Source organism: Xenopus laevis, chromosome 3L (assembly GCF_017654675.1).
Source record: "Xenopus laevis strain J_2021 chromosome 3L, Xenopus_laevis_v10.1, whole genome shotgun sequence".
Lineage (NCBI taxonomy): Eukaryota > Metazoa > Chordata > Amphibia > Anura > Pipidae > Xenopus > Xenopus laevis.
The window spans coordinates 70,667,770-70,687,237 of NC_054375.1; the positions used below are offsets into that span (position 1 = coordinate 70,667,770).

General features: G+C 37.5%; 1 protein-coding gene across 1 annotated transcript; it reads left to right on the forward strand.

Annotated features, from left to right (window-relative positions):
* Window positions 1-8,137: 8,137 nt before the first annotated feature.
* Window positions 8,138-16,981, forward strand: dbx2.L (developing brain homeobox 2 L homeolog). The gene is given in 4 exon segments (NM_001246317.1): window positions 8,138-8,520; window positions 11,504-11,599; window positions 15,620-15,807; window positions 16,598-16,981. Coding segments are annotated over 4 exon segments (756 nt in total). The 5' UTR covers window positions 8,138-8,189; the 3' UTR covers window positions 16,739-16,981.
* Window positions 16,982-19,468: the final 2,487 nt, after the last annotated feature.

A 19,468-nucleotide genomic window follows, 5' to 3' on the forward strand; every position in this document is an offset into this window, starting at 1 on the left:
TTCCGCATGGATATCCACACAACTGTGTACACTGTAATACTGAATATATAGGCCCATTTTGCCCTCTGGTGGAGAAATAACTACCAACACTTTTATATGCACTGCAGACTACTGTTAAATGTAAACTTATTTATTTACCTTTATTTTGTTAACTCCGTTTTTTATGGAGACAATGCCTCAAAAAGAAAAAACAATCACATTTATATTTCTTGCTTATTTAATTGTCAGTACTTTGTCAATATGGGCTAGGATCTTTAAAGGATCACGGTTTCTAGCCAATTCTAGCTAAACTGTGCCCTTCTGCTTTTAGAAAGGTTTGTGCTAGGCAAGAATAGTGAGCTTTGAGAAAATTTACAAGTAAATGTGGCCACACATGGGCCTATGAAAACTGGCAATGGACTAAATTGACAGCTTATCAACCTGTGTATGGATAACTCTCATGGGTCTACCCAACTAATATCTGGGTCAAAATCAGCCAGATGTTGAACAGGCAGGTTTGAAACTACCCGTTGGAGTGAGGGCCTTTGCCCATCTCAAGGTGGGCATATCAGGAAAAGATCTCACCAAACAAGCAGACCTTTCAATGCAAGGTCACCTTTACTTACATACAAAGTACTTATTTCCTCTTCAAAGTTATGCCATTTATATCTGTAGGTCCTGGTTGCTACTGTCTCCTATGTCACTGCTAGGAAGGGACCATATAACCTATCAGCCCAGAAGGTACACATTGATTGATGTATAACATAGTTATAGTAGAGTTGCTGTACCTGCTTTGTGTATTAACAGATCATAGAACCTCCGATCTGTGGCTAAAGAATCTGAAATGCTACATCTTGTGTAGATTATTCGATAGCTGCAGCAGTTTCAGATCACTAGCTCTTACAGATGCTGATCCACATTTACTATTCCCCCTGCTCCTAGGCAACAAGCAAAAAGGTGAGCACATGCCTTCTGTGGTACATTTAACCCAGACAGTAGCAGGGGGAACATTTTCCATTAGCCTTTCCCATGGCAATGTGCAGAGGGGTGAACAAGTGGCTCCTGGGTTGCGACCTCCCCATAAAACTGTACACATTGAAACCACATGTCAGGTTGGTGTTACTACTTTCTGCTATGCACCTAAACCCACCTTTGCCACATTATGGCCCCCTCCTGTTCCTTTAACTCCTATTTCATTTTCCAAGGTACAATTAAATTTTACCCCAGAAATATCCCTAAAGAGAGTAAAAAAAAAAACCGGTTCAAAAATTTTCTGGTATTTTTAAAAGAACTTATATACAATAAATAAAAATGTAAATGTGGATGTATTAAAGCACAGGGCAGTAAATGTGTATCTGTTTGAGGTTGCAAATAACATACACTAGTACTATATTTCACCCAGGGCCTCTGCTGGTAACTTTAAGAGCCGAATTTCTAACCCAGAAATTTGGCTCTACTAGTGCAGAGAGCGTGATTTGCATTAGCGTTGTGGCCCCCCTGAACCTGCTGCTGCACTAGAAGTGCTGGGCGGCAGCATTACGGGAGCCGCCATAGGCGGCAAGGGACAGAGAATTTCCCCCAATTTCACCGTATGAAATCAGGGTCAGACTGGGCTGGTTGGGCACTGGGTAAAAATCCGGTGGGCCCCGGTCCTTGTGGCCCCTGCCAACCCAGACCCACACCTGTCTAATTCCCATGCTGCCCACTGATCCATCTCACCCCTCTCCACCCCTGATTGCAGCTACAACTACAGGACAGGTTCGTGTGTGGTCCTGGAGGGGGGTTGCGACTGAGGCAGGAGGCCTGCAGGGGGTACCAGCAAAGGCGGGGCACTGGCCGGGGGGGAGGCCTGTGGTGGAAGCCTGTATGAAATCTACATTCATTGTTTAATAGTAAGCACATTACAATTAGTCCTTGCGGAGGCAGCATCTTTTTGCATAAAGAAATACTCTGACAAGAAGCAAATCTTGTCTGAGGAAAAAGCAAGTCTTATAATATAAGTAATTAAGGGGATTATTGAGAGGCTATGGATTTTTCTATAATATGTAGATTTTTTTCTCTTAGGGCAAGGCCAGACGTGGCGTTTTTGCTGCATTTTTCCGTTGTGTTTTTAAGAAAGAACAGCCAGGCGTAAATACGCCACTGAAACCACCTGCTACCCCCAACATGCGTTTTTCAGCACGTAGGATTCTTTTCCCAACATGCACTTCTCATTGTTCTCATTGAGAATTTAGACTCCATATTTAAAATACGCTGCGTATTTACGCAAAGTGTGGTTTCAAACGTGCAGATCTCATAGAGTCTATTGATCTGGTAGTTACCTGACGTATTGGCGTTTCTGCTAAAAAACACCAATACTGGCGTCCTGTGGCAGATTTCAGCTTGCAAGCGCCCTGTGTGAATTGCCATAGTGCTTTTCCATTAGTTTCAGTGGTAGCACAGTTTATGCGTATTTACGCCTGGCTGTTCTTTTTTAAAAACGCAACGTAAAAACGCCACGTCTGGCCTTGCCCTTATGGCAACTGAACAATATGAAACATTAAGTAAGGCTATGGACACACAGGCTGTTTTCAGTGGCTGTTGTCGTCTGCGTATTTGGGCTGATGTCAGCCTGTGTGTGACCGCACACAGGCTGGTCAGTTTCAAATCAATGGAGCAGGTGCACTGAGCAGATCTGCTTCTCTCAGCCTGCAAATTACTCAGGCTGAAAACAGCTGCTGATCAGCCTCTGAAAAAAGCCTGTGTCCATAGCCTAAGTACCATCCAATTCTTTGCACAATATGTTTTTATCCTATCAGTCTGGAAAATGTACATTTAATAATCATCCTAAAGATTTGAGGCTCTTCACTGGGGTGTATTGTTTGAATTAGAATTAAAAAAATAAATCTTTACTATATCTGCAAAACTGGCCATTGTTAATTGCTTACCCTACCACTGTATTTTCAGTTTGTGACTTGAGTGTAAATTATAATCTGTTTATGTTAATCCTATGATGCGCTTGTATAAATAAAAAAGGAATTGATGCCAGAAAACGCAAGCGAGTTAAAGGACCAGTAACGTCAATTTTTTTTTTCTATAGAACGAAAAAAAACCCACCAAGCCATATGTAACTTTAAAATATAACTTACCAAAATTCCGCTTGTGCTCCTCTTCAGAAAAGGCGACATGGCGTTGATCCATCATGCGGAGCTTGATTTCTCCTCCCCTCCTTCTATAGGAGAGCCATGGAGGAGAAATCGAGCGCCGCACTATGGATCGTCGCCATGTCGCCTTTTCTGAAGAGGAGCACAAGTAGAGTTTTGGTAAGTTATTTTTTAATAAAACTTTGCGATTTTAAAGTTACATATGACTTGGTGTTTTTTTTTCATTCTATACAAACAAGTTTTTTTTTTTAAAAACAAATTTATGTTACTGGTCCTTTAAGTGTAGTCATTACAAAAATGAGAATGGAGGTAAATGAGAAGGGGCATATGTAAATATATATATTTAAATTTACATATCCACACACAAACAACCTACATTATATCTCTTCAGAGTCTACTATTCAAAACAGCTGCAATGTGATTGACAGGATAGTGCACCCTGGCATGGATATGAGTGCCGGATTTTATGCTGATAAATAATTACATAGACATATTTTTAAACAATATAAATAGCATCTGAACCTAAAGTATCAATAAATAACAAAGTGGACCTAAATGCCACAACTAATTCCAAATTTTAACGCATAATGCAGGGACACCTGATAAATATATCACAGCCTTGACATTTTTAGAGGTTTACCATGGTGACATCAAGATTTCACTGCTAAATGATGTCACTATAACAAAGGCTTCATTCATTGCTGCGCCAAAAGTTGCATTGTGTGACATTCTTGCTAGAGTGTTAATGTAGGGTCTATTAATCTAGACCTCATGGTCAATTACGCTTTCTTCTGTCTTGACCCCATGAAGTTTAAGGGTCCTGAGCACAGTGTGAAAAAGCAAAGGGTTTCACTCTCACCCATGGAGCTTATTAGGACTTTATAGAAATACAATAAATACCCACACATTACCAACACTTGCACTGAGGAATACTCACCAGACAAACAGCCTGGTGCAAGAAGGTGGCCATTGTTCCCTTTATCTGACAATATTTGAAGCCAACTAAAGGAAGAGCTCATTTGTAAGTCAACATTTCATGCTTTGTTTGGAAGTTTCAATTACCACTAAAAGGCTTTAAGGAAGTCAATAGAGATAAGTTCCACTCAAAGATAATCAATTACTGACTAGCAATACAATATAGAACTTGATGGAAGCAAATTTGTCTCACAGTTAAAAAGTCAAAAATAGAAGAGTTTCTCAGTAACGTATTTTGTATATCTACTCTTTTCAGGAATGGTACCAGTGTTTTTCTCTCTCCTGGTTAGATTCTTAACCAAGGTTTAAATGGAAACAGACATGCTGCAGGTTTTTACAGCGACATTTAAGTATGACTTTCTAGCCCTTTAGTTAATTTTCATACCTAAACCCTTCCTTTTCAATAGGATGTAGTCACAGTTTTCATTGGTGCCCCCAAGGCCATATTTGCAACCACCATTGACAAATTTAAATTATCTTTAAGTTTGCAAAGTTGTTCAAATGTTAGCAGTTTTCATATAGTTTATAAATCAATGCGTAATAAAGCTGAATTTAATTGAGAGACATGCATTTGAAGTCCATTCTTGCAGAACATGGTTCAGTTACCATAAATATCCCATAGTGATATAATATTATTTTGCATGTACACAGAAACCCTGTTATTTTTAGTTCGCGGGTGTATGTGTCTGTTTTAATTAACTTAATAATAATGCCTTAATTGTCACTCTTGCATGTGATTACATTTCTTACATTTGGAAGCAGCTTTGTTTTTGCAAGATAAATAGTTAACTGAACCACTATTTTTACAAAGTTGATGTAGAAAATTGCATGTTCTCCTTTTATTACCTATTCATATAGGTCTTTTATATGCATTATGGTAATTTGTAGTCTCTTGATAAAAACATAGGTTACTATTTTTAATTTTTCACAGAGTGAGCAATTCAGTTTAGAATCATTAGTTCATGTGGTTGAATTGGATTTATAAAAATGTCAGTTTAAATGACTGAAAAACAGCCAAAAAATCCTGTAGTTTTCAATGAATGTAATCAGAAATCCATAGTGACAACAGATATTCATGGGAATTGTTGTTTTTATAAATAAGTGGAACTTCAAATTTGATTACAAGCAACCTTTGGCTTTCTATGTGTTAGACAATAGGTTATTCTGTTAAGGGCAATTTCCATGCACAGCATGTGGGTCCTGTTATTTTCAAACTAAGACATGGTTGTTTACTGTTCACAGCTCTTTATGCATTTTAAGCAGCCTTTCTCTGTGAAAGCTTAATAAATCACTCTGAAATGAATGCACCCTACACAATTAATCCGTTTCCATGCAAATGTATTTTTGCATTTGTGAAGGACAGTTTATGATAATATTTCTTCCTCATATTTATTTGGTAGTTTCAGTAATTTGATATTTTGCAATTTACCATGATTTGAATAGATGTTCAGAAACCTTTTAATGTTACAAATTTGGTTGATTTATGAGGGACTTTGCACATATCAATGCATAATTCATGTTTAATTGCATGAGTAAAACCATTAAAGGATGCAGGCTGAATTAAATAACAAGTGTAAAATTGCTTTAACTCCATATCAACAAATCAGCAGGTAGCAAGAGGGCACTTTAAAGAGATACTGACACCAGAAATTAAACCGTTTTTGACAAAATATTGTCTTTGCATGCCATTTATAATTTTGCCATTAAGTATTTGCCTGATGCTTTTACATTACCTATCTGATACCTCGTGTTCCTCTACGAGGGGGCTGCTGTATTTGTGCAGCAATAATCCATTAGCATTAGAAGCTTTAACTGACAGGTTGAGAAGGGACAGTCAGGTTGGAAAAACAGTCAGGTTTAGGAACTTCAAAGGGATACTGTCATGGGAAAAAAATTTTTTTTCAAAATGAATCCATTAATAGTGCTGCTCCAGCAGAATTCTGCACTGAAATCCATTTCTCAAAAGAGCAAACAGATTATTTTATATTCAATTTTGAAATCCGACATGGGGCTAAACATATTGTCAATTTCCCAGCTGCCCCAAGTCATGTGACTTGTGCTCTAATAAACTTCAATCCCTCTTTACTGCTGTACTGCAAGTTGGAGTGATATCACCCCCCTCCCTTTTCCCCCCAGCAGCCAAACAAGTGAACAATGGGAAGGTAACCAGATAACAGCTCCCTAACACAAGATGACAGCTGCCTGGTAGATCTAAGAACAACACTCAATAGTAAAAACCCATGTCCCACTGAGACACATTCAGTTACATTGAGAAGGAAAAACAGCAGCCTGCCAGAAAGCATTTCTCTCCTAAAGTGCAGGCACAAGTCACATGACATGGGGCAGCTGGGAAATTGACAAAATGTCTAGCCCCATGTCAGATTTCAAAATTGAACATAAAAAAAATCTGTTTGCTCTTTTGAGAAATGGATTTCAGTGCAGAATTCTGCTGGAGTAGCACTATTAACTGAAGCGTTTTGAAAAAAACATGTTTTCCGATGACAGGATCCCTTTCAAGTTACAATGGTGTACAAAAGCAGGCCTATCGGTGAAAAATGATCAGCATGAACTATAGGTAATTATTTGAAGAGTAGTTTTGTAGTGTCAGCATCACTTGAAAAGTAAGGCACAATTTTTCAAATTTAAGCTTTTGAGGAAAATTTTAAATTGGCAGAATCATTAAAACACTCTTACCTGAAAAGTGTATGAAATTCATATTATATACTGTATATATATATATATATATATACATACATACACACATATCAATTTCTACATTTGTACCCAACTAAAAGAAATAAAAGCTTGCTTAGGTATTTCTTTGGTCTTAATACTGCATTTTTTATCAGCTTCAGTGAAACACTGCACATAATATACTTTATCTTCAGGGCTGTCAAAAACATAGCCCTAAGGACAAATAAGTTTTATGGCCTACCTTGCTCAAGGATCCCATGAATGTATTTCTTATGTGATCTAACTCATAAGAAGTACTAGATGTTAAATAAGCTACATGCAACGCTGTGAGTTGCAGGGACAGCACTAACACAGGGAAAGCAAAACTTTTTTCCCAGCATATTTACATAAAGACTTGAATCAGAAAAATCACAATCATCTTGTGAAAATTATCAGCTGGAAAATCAAATTCTACAATTTATTTTCAATGAATTAAAAACTTTAATTTAAAATTTGTTTGAATTTTATGAATACTCTTTCCATTGACTTTTACAGAAGCTCATTAGATTTTATCTGCTGAATTCTAAAATTCAATTTTATTTCGATCTGAAATCAGAAAACTTGATTTGAAAATTTTCACGATTGTCTTTTTATCAGTTGAATCATGGAAAAAAAATTCTCTAATTTTAATAAAACAGCCCCATTGTATACTTTGTTAATATTCTTTCCAATGTGTCTCTGAATAGTTTATTCTACTTGGTTACATTTTAATTGTACAAAGTGTTTTTGTTGGAAGCATTGCTTTGTTGGAGTCCTTGGGAATTTAATTTTCCCTCAGCTCCGATGAGTAAGTAGAGGGGCAACTGCCAATCACATGTATAAACCCAAATATGCAGACAAACAAGGCTATGTGCAAAATACTATTCCATAAGTTAAAACTATGTCCTGCTTGCATACAGGATATGGATATATTTCCTTAAAAGAGGTATGCTGTACAACTGACCTCTAAACAAAGCATTGCTTTACCTCCTTCTCTATTTTAACACTAAAATGCTGCATAGCCATTACTTTTGTGGCAGAAAGGGCTTGTTCAACTGCATCTCCTTACACTACAACAAGCACATTGAGACTTCAGCTCAGTATAGCCCTTTACTGAATTTAGCCTTGTGCAGCAGTTTATTGTTGGCCATGTCATACCCCACTTGACATGATGAATGGCTGGACACACCTTCTCCCTGAGGAAACAACTCTCTTATCTCTGTGGACTCTCATTAAGCTATCCATGGAGACCTAAGTGCAGCAAGTGTTTTTGTAGTCATCCAAAGCCATAGCCTTGCTTAAAAATCTTCTCTTTCCTTGCATATTAGGAAAGCTAGGAGCCAGACCAGAATCAGAAGTTTATTCAGCTGTGTCTACAGAATGGACCCAGGAGCACTATCTTCTGCTGTTTGGAGATGGGACCTTCCAAGACCTGTAGCTCACATACAGAGTTCCACAGCACCTCCTGGATTTGGGAACCTGGGGAGAAGTTTTCTTATTGATGATTTGTTGAAGGATGTGGACCCTTTGGCTATGAAGTGCCTTCCTGTGGCTTACAGTCATTTGCCTGTCACACAGTGTCCTACAACAGAACAATTTAGCCCTCTTGGGAGTACATATCCCAGAGCTTGGACTTTCCAACTTCTTCGCACTTCAGACAGATGGCAGGCGTTTTATCCACAACCCTTTACAGGAAATGTATATGAAACAGGTAATTATGTAGCCCAGTGCTTATTTGGGAACTGTAAAATCCACTTTGAGATACAGTGTTGCTAGTTTCAGGAATATACATATTGGGAGGGATATTGTTGAACATTTTCATTAAATCAACATGGTATTAATATAACAGAGCTGCTGGAAATAAAGCTGCATGCAGTTGAATTGTTATCTGCAATGTAATTTTGTATCTGAGTTCTGCAATTATTTAAAATACACGAGGAATGTTTCCTCTGCCTAGCCAAGCAAATTGCAATATTTGCCGGTGTTGTTAGATGGGAGATTATGATTTTATGTTAGTTGCTAATGTACATGTTTATACATTTGGCAGAGAAAAAAGCAGCATGATTTTCATATAATTCAAGCGTTAGAATTTCCTCTGGCCTTACTCCTGGAATTGTTGTTTAAATATGCCGAAGGTTTTTATTTTCTAACTATACTATGTAAAACATATTAATTAGCCTGATGTTTAAATTATACAATTATACTAGCAAATTTTAAGCGCGGGTGACAAATCTCCTTGTGTGTCTTTTCCATAAGACTAATTTAAGACATTTGCTGTGATGGCATTTATTTGTTTAGTTTGTATCACTGTAGCTTTTGTATGTTTTTATTATACATTTTGTGATGAGGCAATACACTTATCTGATTAACCCAGGTAGTGCCACAGTGGGACAGGGCTTCAGAAAAGGGCATTTTGGGGAATGTAGTTTGTCCGGAATCTAGGATTGTGGGATAGATGTGAAAGCAATATCATTGGCAAAATACATGGCTATTGTTTTCCTGTTTAAACTGCTATTTATTTAATGAATGTATTTTGCAACTATCACTCTCAATCAGTAGTTATCTAGTGTGCTAATGGGTAGGCAGTGAGTGCATGAATTTTCAGGTAGCGGCTATAGAGGAAGCTGACCCCACAGTCTGACCCCCCCTTTTCCCCACGCCCCCTGCAACTATTGGGTCTGCTTCCTCTATAGTTGTACCACTGGTTTTAAAGTTCCTGTTATGTTATTAGTAACAAGGAGTATTATTATTAGTATAAAGGGCGGAAATGTCCAAACTTATGAAACATTGTGATGGCCTGAATAAATGAAATTAGGGATGCACCGAATCCACTTTTTTGGATTCGGCCGAACCCCCGAATCCTTTGTGAAAGATTCGGCCGAATACCGAACCGAATCCGAATCCTAATTTGCATATGCAAATTAGGGGTGGTAAGGGGAAAACATTTTTTACTTCCTTGTTTTCTGACAAAAAAGTCATGCAATTTCTCTCCCGCCCCTAATTTGCATATGCAAATTCGGATTCGGATTCGGTTCGGCTGGGCAAAAGGATTCGGCCGAATCCGAATCCTGCTGAAAAAGGCCGAATCCTGGCCGAATCCCGAACCAAATCCTGGATTCGGTGCATCCCTAAATGAAATACACTCCCCTTTGTGGTCAAATTGTGACCTCTTTATACTATTTGTACATGGTGATGTTGTGTATAGTATCACAGAAAGTTGTGGGAAACATTGGAGGTGCAGCTTATGTGTGCTGTTTGTATTAGTAAGGTTATACCAGAAAAAGTAAAAGTGGGAGAATTATAAAGTGCGGGGTATATCTCAACCGTGGGTGTCCAAAGGAAGTCTTGTATACAGGTTGAGCAAAGTTAATAGTCAAAAGTATAATATTATGTCTTATCTGGAAACCCATTATCCAGAAATATTCGAATTACCAGAGGGCCATCTCTCATAGGGGCAAATTTACTAAAGGGTGAAGTGACTAACACTGGCAAAAATCCGCCAGCGTAACGTCATTTCGGTACTTCGCTGATTTACTAACGGGCGCAGTCATAACTTCGCTAGAGAAAGAGACTGATGCTGGCGCTCATTCACACTCATTCGGCAGGCAAGGTTCTGCTCTGGCGAAGGGACGTAACTGCGCAAATTCACTAAGATGCGGATTTTACTTAACGTTATGTCTTGAGCCAGACTTTGCTTCGCCACCTCAGGCTAGGCGAAGTGCAATAGAGTAGATAGGAAGTCCCAAAAAATGCTAGCGTCTTTTCCTTTTTCAGGGTGACAGGCTGCAAAAGAGCGTAATTTTTTTTGGGGTATCCGGCTTCCCCCCTAAATTTCCTAAGATATGGCACATAAACCATACACTGGGCTCATGTGTAGGGCATTATAACAACTCTGTTTTTTTTATTAAGCTTCCCTGGGCTTGTGTAATGTAATGTATTTGTTGCAGCATACAAGCCCATTCAACTTTAACTTCCTGCCGTAAGCAAATTAGCCAAAGCTGACGCAACTTCGCTCAGCTTGCGGAATTAACGCTAGCGCAGCTTCGCCAGTGTTCAGCGCCCTGGACGCAACTTTGCATGTTAGTGAATTAGCGTTGTCTGAGCAAATTTTCACCTGGCCAAGTGTTGCGCTGCCTGCGAAGCCGTCGATGGTGAATTTTCACCGCTTAGTAAATTTGCTTTTTCTCTGTAATAATAAAACTGTACTTTGTACTTTATCCTAACTAATTTTATTAATCCATATATCCATATTGGGCTTATTTAATGTATAATGTATATGTTAAATGGGTGATATGGCAACGCCTGGTCTAAGGGAAGGTGAGTTGTATACATTACATGCCCAATACTGCACCCATCTCTTTTATTAAGTTCAACATTTTTGGTGGCTACAATAGTATTAATATGTACTATACAGCAAGTCAGAACAAGAAAATATATACATACCCAAAGGCAATTAATGTATTTGTGTCATTGCTGAACTGTATGGAGTGAGCATAAGGAAATACAGAACTTAAAAAATCTTTTTTAATCATAAGTGCTGCTACATAGCTTTACTGTTAAAATAACTAGATGTTTAAATACATATTTATATTTAAAAATAAATGTTTTTAATTGCCAGAGACCTAGCAGGAACAAAAAACAAATACCTTTGAGTTAAGTAATTAATTAGATTAATTCTGTGATTCTTTTTACAGATTTCTCAAAGTACTTTTATCTGCAATCCGTTCCATTTTACTCAGCTTGCTGTGGTGGGTCCTGTCAGCACCCTGCATCCCCCACTGCTTTTCCAAGTAAGTCTTTATGCTTCATCAGTAATGCTTGACTTATTCTGTAAACCTAAAGCAGCAGGATTTAATGGGTCCTGGAAAACTAATTGGCGATGCTGTGGCAAGTTGCTAATCTGTCAGAAAAATAACAGCAGTCTCATTCAGTGCCCCTTCCGAAGATTTATCTGATTTAGGTGCATGGGACAATTGAATATGCTTCATGAACACTAAACCAGGCAAGAAGCTAATAGCTTTCTTGTTATCATGCATTTTAAAGCATACATAATGTTACTCTAGTAATGAAACTGAATAATATTAGCCTACATTATAAAACTGAAAAAAGATTAATGGACAGACATTATAATGAAAGTTTCATTTACAAAAACAAAGTATGCTTATTCCGGAATAAACCTAAGATGACAAATTAGAGCTGTGTTTTTCATTTTTGCAAAAACTAATTTTTGCTGCATTTATTGTGAGATAAAATACAGGCCAGTTGTACCATTGCAGCCAGCATATTGGGTTAGAGTGCATTTGAATGACTCATAAGTTAGGGGACGGGCAGGGGACATAACTTCTCTGTCCGTCCCTAATGAATGCAGTACTGCCAGAAGCAGACAAGGTTGTATTCAGAAGGAGACATGCAGATCTCTGCTCTCCAATATGAAGCACAGAGACCTGTAGCAATTCTTCTATGTGCAGGGCAATGCACACACGTGTGTGTGTATGTTTGTTTATTTATTTATTTATGGTGGTTAGTAAGAAAATCTGCTCATTTCAACCAAAGCACAGATATCAGTCTCCTGTAGGAAATAATGGGTTATTCTGTGCTGGCCAACAAAATTTGTTAAACTGCTTGGCATTTGTTCGTCAGTTCTTTTCAAATAGTCCAGTATGGGTGAAACAGAAGAAAGAAGAAATAGTATCAAGAAAAAAGCAGTATGTAAAAAGGGAAAAATTCTAAATGTTCAAAAAAATGTACTCATGTTTGTTTTCAAAATGCTATATATAATGCCCAGTATAAAGGATATAACAGAATATTTAGAAACCCAAAAGGTACTCTGCTTTGCAGCTTCCATGACATCAGAAAATTAGAATGTTAGATTAAGTGCACCACTATAGTAAAAATAGAAAGCAGAAATAAATTGGGGCATTTTACTTTGAGAGTGTGCAAAATAAACTTATGGTGTTGGTTTTGTGAACAGTCCCAGAAGTCAATGACTCTTAAATACTGAGACCATACAAACTGACAAGTGAACAAGCTGCAAATGTATGAGTTTTCCTTTAAGGGCTCTTTACTTTCCCACAGAGCATTTAGCATTGCGTTACACAAAGTAGAATGGATGATAGCACCATGACCAATCACCACTTTGACTTCAGTCTGCCACACGCGACTTCACCACAATTTTTCACTGTGCAGATGAACTTTAAGAACCATTGCACAGTGAAAAGGCCTTCACAAGGGTCACTTGTCCCTTTGTATTACAATAAAGCAGAGGCCCGTATGCAGTCTTTTCTCCTTTCTCACATTCCAATGGTGTTTCTGCACACAATTTAAAACACTTGACTGAAAAATAAAACAGTGAATGAAAGTGACTTTTATAGACTCCTTTCAGCTCATCTTACCCTATAACCTTTTCCTACCTGAAAAGAAATGGAGAGCATGGGATGAGTATACAGAGAAACTGATTAATTACACAAGGCATATTATCAACTGCAAGAGTTGTTTATTAACCCAGAATGATGTACAGTTTTGAAAGTGACCTATTAATTGCCTATTTAAAAAGTATGAATTGACTGTCAGAGGAGCAATGGAAGCCATGACTAAACCATTTACTCACTCTTACAAGGTGGTCTTCTACTAAGTGACTTTTGTTGCACTGATCAAGTGCATATTTATCATTACCATTGACAGGAGTAATTTATTCCAATGTGATCTGGTATTAGCAGGACAGCATACATAGCAGGTGCCAACACAATTGTAGAAGAGTTCATGCTACAACAGTTTGAAGAAAATATTTTACGTTTAAGTTCATTGTAGTGACTACATATTGTTAGCTATAGGGTTCATTAGTGCTGTAAAGTCATTTAATCTGATTTTAACTTGAAACAATATATTTATTAATCGGTGGGGGGGGAACAAGTGCTGGCAAATTCTGGATACAACACATAGTAAAATTACGTATGACACAATTCCCTACTTACTTGCGCTTTTGTTTTGCCATGCTTTAGACTCTACTCCGATCTCCTCTTTTCATACAGTTTTCTATTTAGCTGTTCCCTCTCTCTTTTATTTTACTTTTCCCGTTTTGAACTCATGTCTTTCTCTCCTATCTTGATTCATCCACCATTGTCAATGTGATTCTGTTACCTTTATATCAGGATAGTAAATATGGATTGAATAAAAGAGTGTGAGAATTTCTTACCTTCCATATTTACTATGCTCTCTCAACTCCTAATTTGCATTCCAGTCTTTTTCTGCCTTTCCTTTATATTTTCCTTTCACTCTTTTCTTCGCATTCATTACTTGCCAACTGCTCTCCTGTTTGTTTTCACTTTCATTTGTTCATTGTTCTTTTTTATCTTTTCCCTCTGCTCTTCCCCTTCTCCATTTTATTTCCCTTTCTTATTTTAAAGCCTTCCCTCCTCCTTCCATTTAATCTTCTCCTGTATTCTCCACTGTTTTTTTTTTATTTCTTCCCCACGGTTTACCCATTTGGCTCCTTTTTGCACGAGTATTACCTTTCCTTGTTTGGGTATGCATTCGTTAAAACTTATTTAAGTACTTAGTTTATGTGACTAAGTAAATATTTTTAAGCTGATTTATTTAAAGGGGAACTCCGGCTTCCAAACCATGATAAAGAGGCTCACATAACACAGAAACCCCCTAATATACACATCACAGTTACCTGTTTCTTCAAAACGTATGAATAAATGCCATTTTCTATGCTGAAATCCAGCTGTTTAACAGTTCTTCTCTTTCTGCATCATTTGAAATACTGGCAGGGAAGTAGGGACTAAAACACTGTTACAAATTGTAACAACTTCTCCACAACTTACAGACAGCATGCAGGAACCACATAACCCACAATGCAATGATGTTCCGTTCCTTATTGAAATCACATGTGCAGTGATTGGGAATTGTGGGGTTTGGAGGTTCAGTCTAAGGACAGCTGGCTGTTGATACAAAGTAACAGTAGTCAGCCAGCTCATTAAAGTAGTCAGACAGATCAGCAGGAGAGCAGGGGGCTAGGCTTAGGAAACTGTTCCAAACCATTCAAAATCATGAAAAGTCTGCATATTTTTAAATTGATGTATATTGCAAAGTTATTTGAAATTGTGTTTACTTTTAACTCAAAATGCTAACTTTATATTTGTGTGGAGTTCCCTTTTAAACTATAACATTGTTCCCTTCAATATTAACATGTCTCTTTGTAGGCCCTTTACAGTATATTGTCAGTTAAAAACAGTACTTAGCCTCTTACAGATTTATATCTCATGCATTATCAGTATGCTACTTGTCGTGTTATCATTATTGTCAACATGTATTTATAGAGCGCCAACATATTGCGCATCGCTGTTACACATTTAGCTAAATCTGGTTGAAAAAAGACAAAGCCCATCATGTTCAACCCCTCCAAATGAAAACCCAGCATCCATATACACACCCCTCCCTACTTTCACATATATTATATAAACCCATATCTATACTAACTATAGAATTTAGTATCACAATAGCCTTTGATATTATGTCCAAGAAATCATCCAAGCCATTCTTAAAGGCATTAACAGAATCAGCCATCACAACATCACCCGGCAGTGCATTCCACAACCTCACTGTCCACACTGTAAAGAACCCCCTACGTTGCTTCAAATGAAAGTTCTTTTCTTCTAGTCTGAAGGGGTGGCCTCTTTATAGGTAAAAAGGTCCCCTGCTATTTTTCTATAATATCCTCCAATGTATTTGTAAAGTGTAATCATGTCCGCTTGCATGTTATCAAATAAACACCATGATTGTAATGCAATTTAAATGCTTTTTTGTAGGAAATGAAATGCTGCTGCCCTTATCTGGCCAGGATGCAAACTCCAAGACAAGGCGTGTCATTTTAAGAAGGGCGGTGTTTTCTGAGGAGCAAAGGAAAGCTCTTGAGAAGATGTTTCAAAAGCAAAAGTACATCAGCAAGGTTGACAGAAAGAAGCTCGCAGTAAAGCTTGCATTAAAGGAATCTCAGGTACAACTTACTCTACATATACAGTCTGTATGGTGAGCTAATGCTTTTTGAACTAGGAATATATAAATTCCACAATGACAATATGTGGTAAAATGCACTTCTACACTCACATGTCTAATAAAGTTGAGGTGCAGGACTGCGTTAGTAAAGGAGAACTAAAGCCTAACTAAAGAAGTAGGTTAGAAATGTTGTGCATTATGTTGTGAGCTTCCATACCAGCCCAAGGCAACCACAGCCCTTTAGCAGGGAAGATCTGTACCTCCCCATATACGAGTATAGGTCCTTGTGTGGTTTTCCTGTTCATAGCAGCCGGTTATCAACAGTTAATAGCCTAGCAGAGCTGTTCAACAACTGATTCTCAAAATTATTCCAGTTGATTCTGTGACCATGCAGTTGTGTGAATGTAGAAATTCAACAGTAATTATTATATCTAATTCATGTAGGTTTTTTTGCACTTCTATCTCTGAAAGATATTTCGTAAACCCAGTATTATCATTTGTCACTGGACTGTAGGACAAAACATAAAGCAACAGATGAAAGTAGGAAAGAGGGAGTCTATGAATAATGACTTAATTGTGCCTATGGTTGATGGCTTACAGATGACATTAGTCTCTGGGTGAATGAATCCATTATTCAGAAATTATAGTTGGAATATTCTGTTTCTTTGGGGCCAAAGAATGAAGCCACTGTAAATATTAGAGTGTCATGTCATCAGACAGAATATATAGTGCTTTTTTTGATTTATAGTCTTGTGACACCATAAGTTATATATTTTTACATTTCTCAACAGGTTAAGATCTGGTTCCAAAACCGAAGGATGAAGTGGAGGAACTCCAAAGAAAAATCGGTGCTTTTAAATACGTTTTTAAAAGAAGATTCCGCAGAACAGAATCTCTCAAGGACTGTACAATGTATCCACACACCCTGCTGAAAGGAGGACAAATGACCAATCAAAGCAATAAATTTAGACAAGGGACTTCAGTTAAAGGATATAGACCAGTTTTGGGAAAAAGCAGCTGTGAAGTAGCGGCACGTCATAACAGAACATAAAAATCTAAATTTTAGCATTTCCACACGAAAATCTTCCCTTCTTTTTGAGGGATTAATAGCTGATCCTGTGCTTGCCAACACACAAGCATAGAGGGAATTGGACGGAGTGGATTGGCTGCTATTAGCCTAAAAAGTGCACTGTGCAACATATTATGGGGCTGATTACCATAAAAAGGTGCTAAAGTGTACAAGTGCATTTGTATCAGCAGTTTTATACAGTCTACTACAAGTTAGAAAATTAAAGCAAATACAGAAGAACACCTGCACTTGTGCAATTTCTCAGCTATGTTTGAAATCAGACTTACTATGTTTTGCATATTAAATACTAACACTGCTGCAATGGTCCGATGTTTAATGTGATTGCATTAATTTATAATGTACTTCTTAAAAAGTATTTTAAAGCATACATTTGTAAAAAAGGAAGCATTAGGACATGTAAATAAAGTTATTTTCTAACTTCATTACTGTAATTGGGTTGTCATCGTTTGTCATAAGTTAAACAAAAAAAAAAATAGTTGCAGTATAATGTATGTGTGCCCACTAGATGATTAGCATTGTTTATTATCAGCAGTCACATATATAGTGATAACATATTTTACAGCAGACTACTAAGAATGTTACCATTAGGGTTTAACTTTCCCTTTCAGCCCATTTTTCTTTTAAGTTTTGTGACAGTGGGTGGTCAGAATATTTGTGAAGATTTGTCTCAAAGCAAATTTGTCTCCTAATGTCTTCAATATTTTTTCCATTTATTTGCAGATTTTTAACCTTCTTTGCCAGTTTGTGATTTCTTTGTGTTTTCACATTGTACATTTGCCTGAATATTTTGCATGTTGGCATAGTAGCTAAGTACTATTAAAAATGCTGCCAAATTTTGTATCAAAACATGTTGCTAGCAAGTGATGGACTTATAGCAATGGTTACTGCTATGGTAGCTGCTGGTGCAACCCTTCTGACACTGCTTTTGCCCTTCCTGAATGATCAGCTGTCTCTTGAAACCATGCAGGGCTGGAACTAGAGGTAGGCAGATAAGGCAACTGCCTAGGGCACAACACTGTGGGGGGCTCTGGGCAGGTGCCTGTTCAAGATTCTTCTGCCTTCCCCTAGTACGGATTCGCTCTCCTCTGCAGATCTCGCCTACCCCCTTTGCCTCTTGCTCCTCTGTCCCTGCCATAATTTTAAAGAAAATGTAACCATATTTATGGTTTGTTATTCTTAAAATCACATTAGAAATTTAGACGTTATGCAAGAATCTTGTAATACAGAGCAGGTGATTTTAACAATATTTTAATTCCTGTAAAGCTCAACAGTAAAAAGAAACACTCAATACCACCTGAAGCCTTCTAGTGGCTGGAGGTACAACTTACACCAGATGGGGTTTTATAAGATAAACATGTATAAAGATGACTTATAGTGATCAAATCAGAAAAATAAAAAGATGCAAGAGTCTCACAGGAGTAAATAAGCCACACAAATTTTTCAAACATTCCAAGTCACTTTATATAACCCGGCATATATTCTATTACTCTGCAAGCATCCCACAGCTCTCTGAAATTGACTGAAGCGCAGTGAACACAAATAAGGTATTGCCATAACCTGGGTATGTTGAAATATATTTCTACGCTTGAATTTTAATATCCATTTTGTGCTAAAAAAAACATGAAAAAATCAAGAGGAAAACACATGTTGCTCACAGTTCACAGAAACGATTTTAGTCTACCAAAAAGCATAAATGAGGAATGATGAAAAGAGCTGGTATGACGTACCAACTGTCTTTTTTGGGTAACAATACAGCCATTTACATTTCTGTTGAGAAAAAAAAATTCTGTTTGAAAATATACATAGTAATTAAGTGAAAATATTTGCTCAAGTAATCTTTACTTCTGTATGCTTTCAGTTAATATGTTTATGAAATGCTTTAGAATTGCTTAAAATGGCAATGACTATCCTTTTCCTCTATAACACAAACATGAATGTGATGCCTTTAGGTGCCCTCAAAGCATCTGAAGTGTAGGTCTTAAAGAACCAAAAGTAGAAGTCTGTTGGAGTCTGCTTAGTGATACAAGAGACTATTGTTTGCAGTTGCTATCTGTTGTTCAAAACCCCAAAAATGTAACGTAAAACGTAAACGTATTCACAGTACTTCTATTGATCCAAAAAAAACTTCAAAACAATATTACTGAATGACTACTTTTAATTGAAGAACCCCCACTGAATTTGGCCATTGTGCCTTTCTAGACTCCCCTTTTTGATGGGCCCCCTGGCAGGCCACCTGTCCCCTATGATGAAAGTCTTTGCTCTGGGGCATAGGGTTACTTGTTAAATGGAATTGCATAATTACATGGTTCATTTGGGTTGAAAAAAGTAAATTGCAAATCAACTTCTCCAAATGAAATCTAACTGTAGCCTTTTAGATTACAGTAATCCTGCCCAAAATTTTGGTCCAAAAAGACATTAAAGACTTTCCTAAAGGTAAATAAGGGAACCTACCACTGCAATATTGCCCAATAACACATTGCACAGCTCCTCTACCCTTTTGGGCCCCCCCCCCCTGCCCCCACCCTAGTCCGCACGATTTTTCTCTGCCGATGCAGCCGACTCCAGCCGGCTG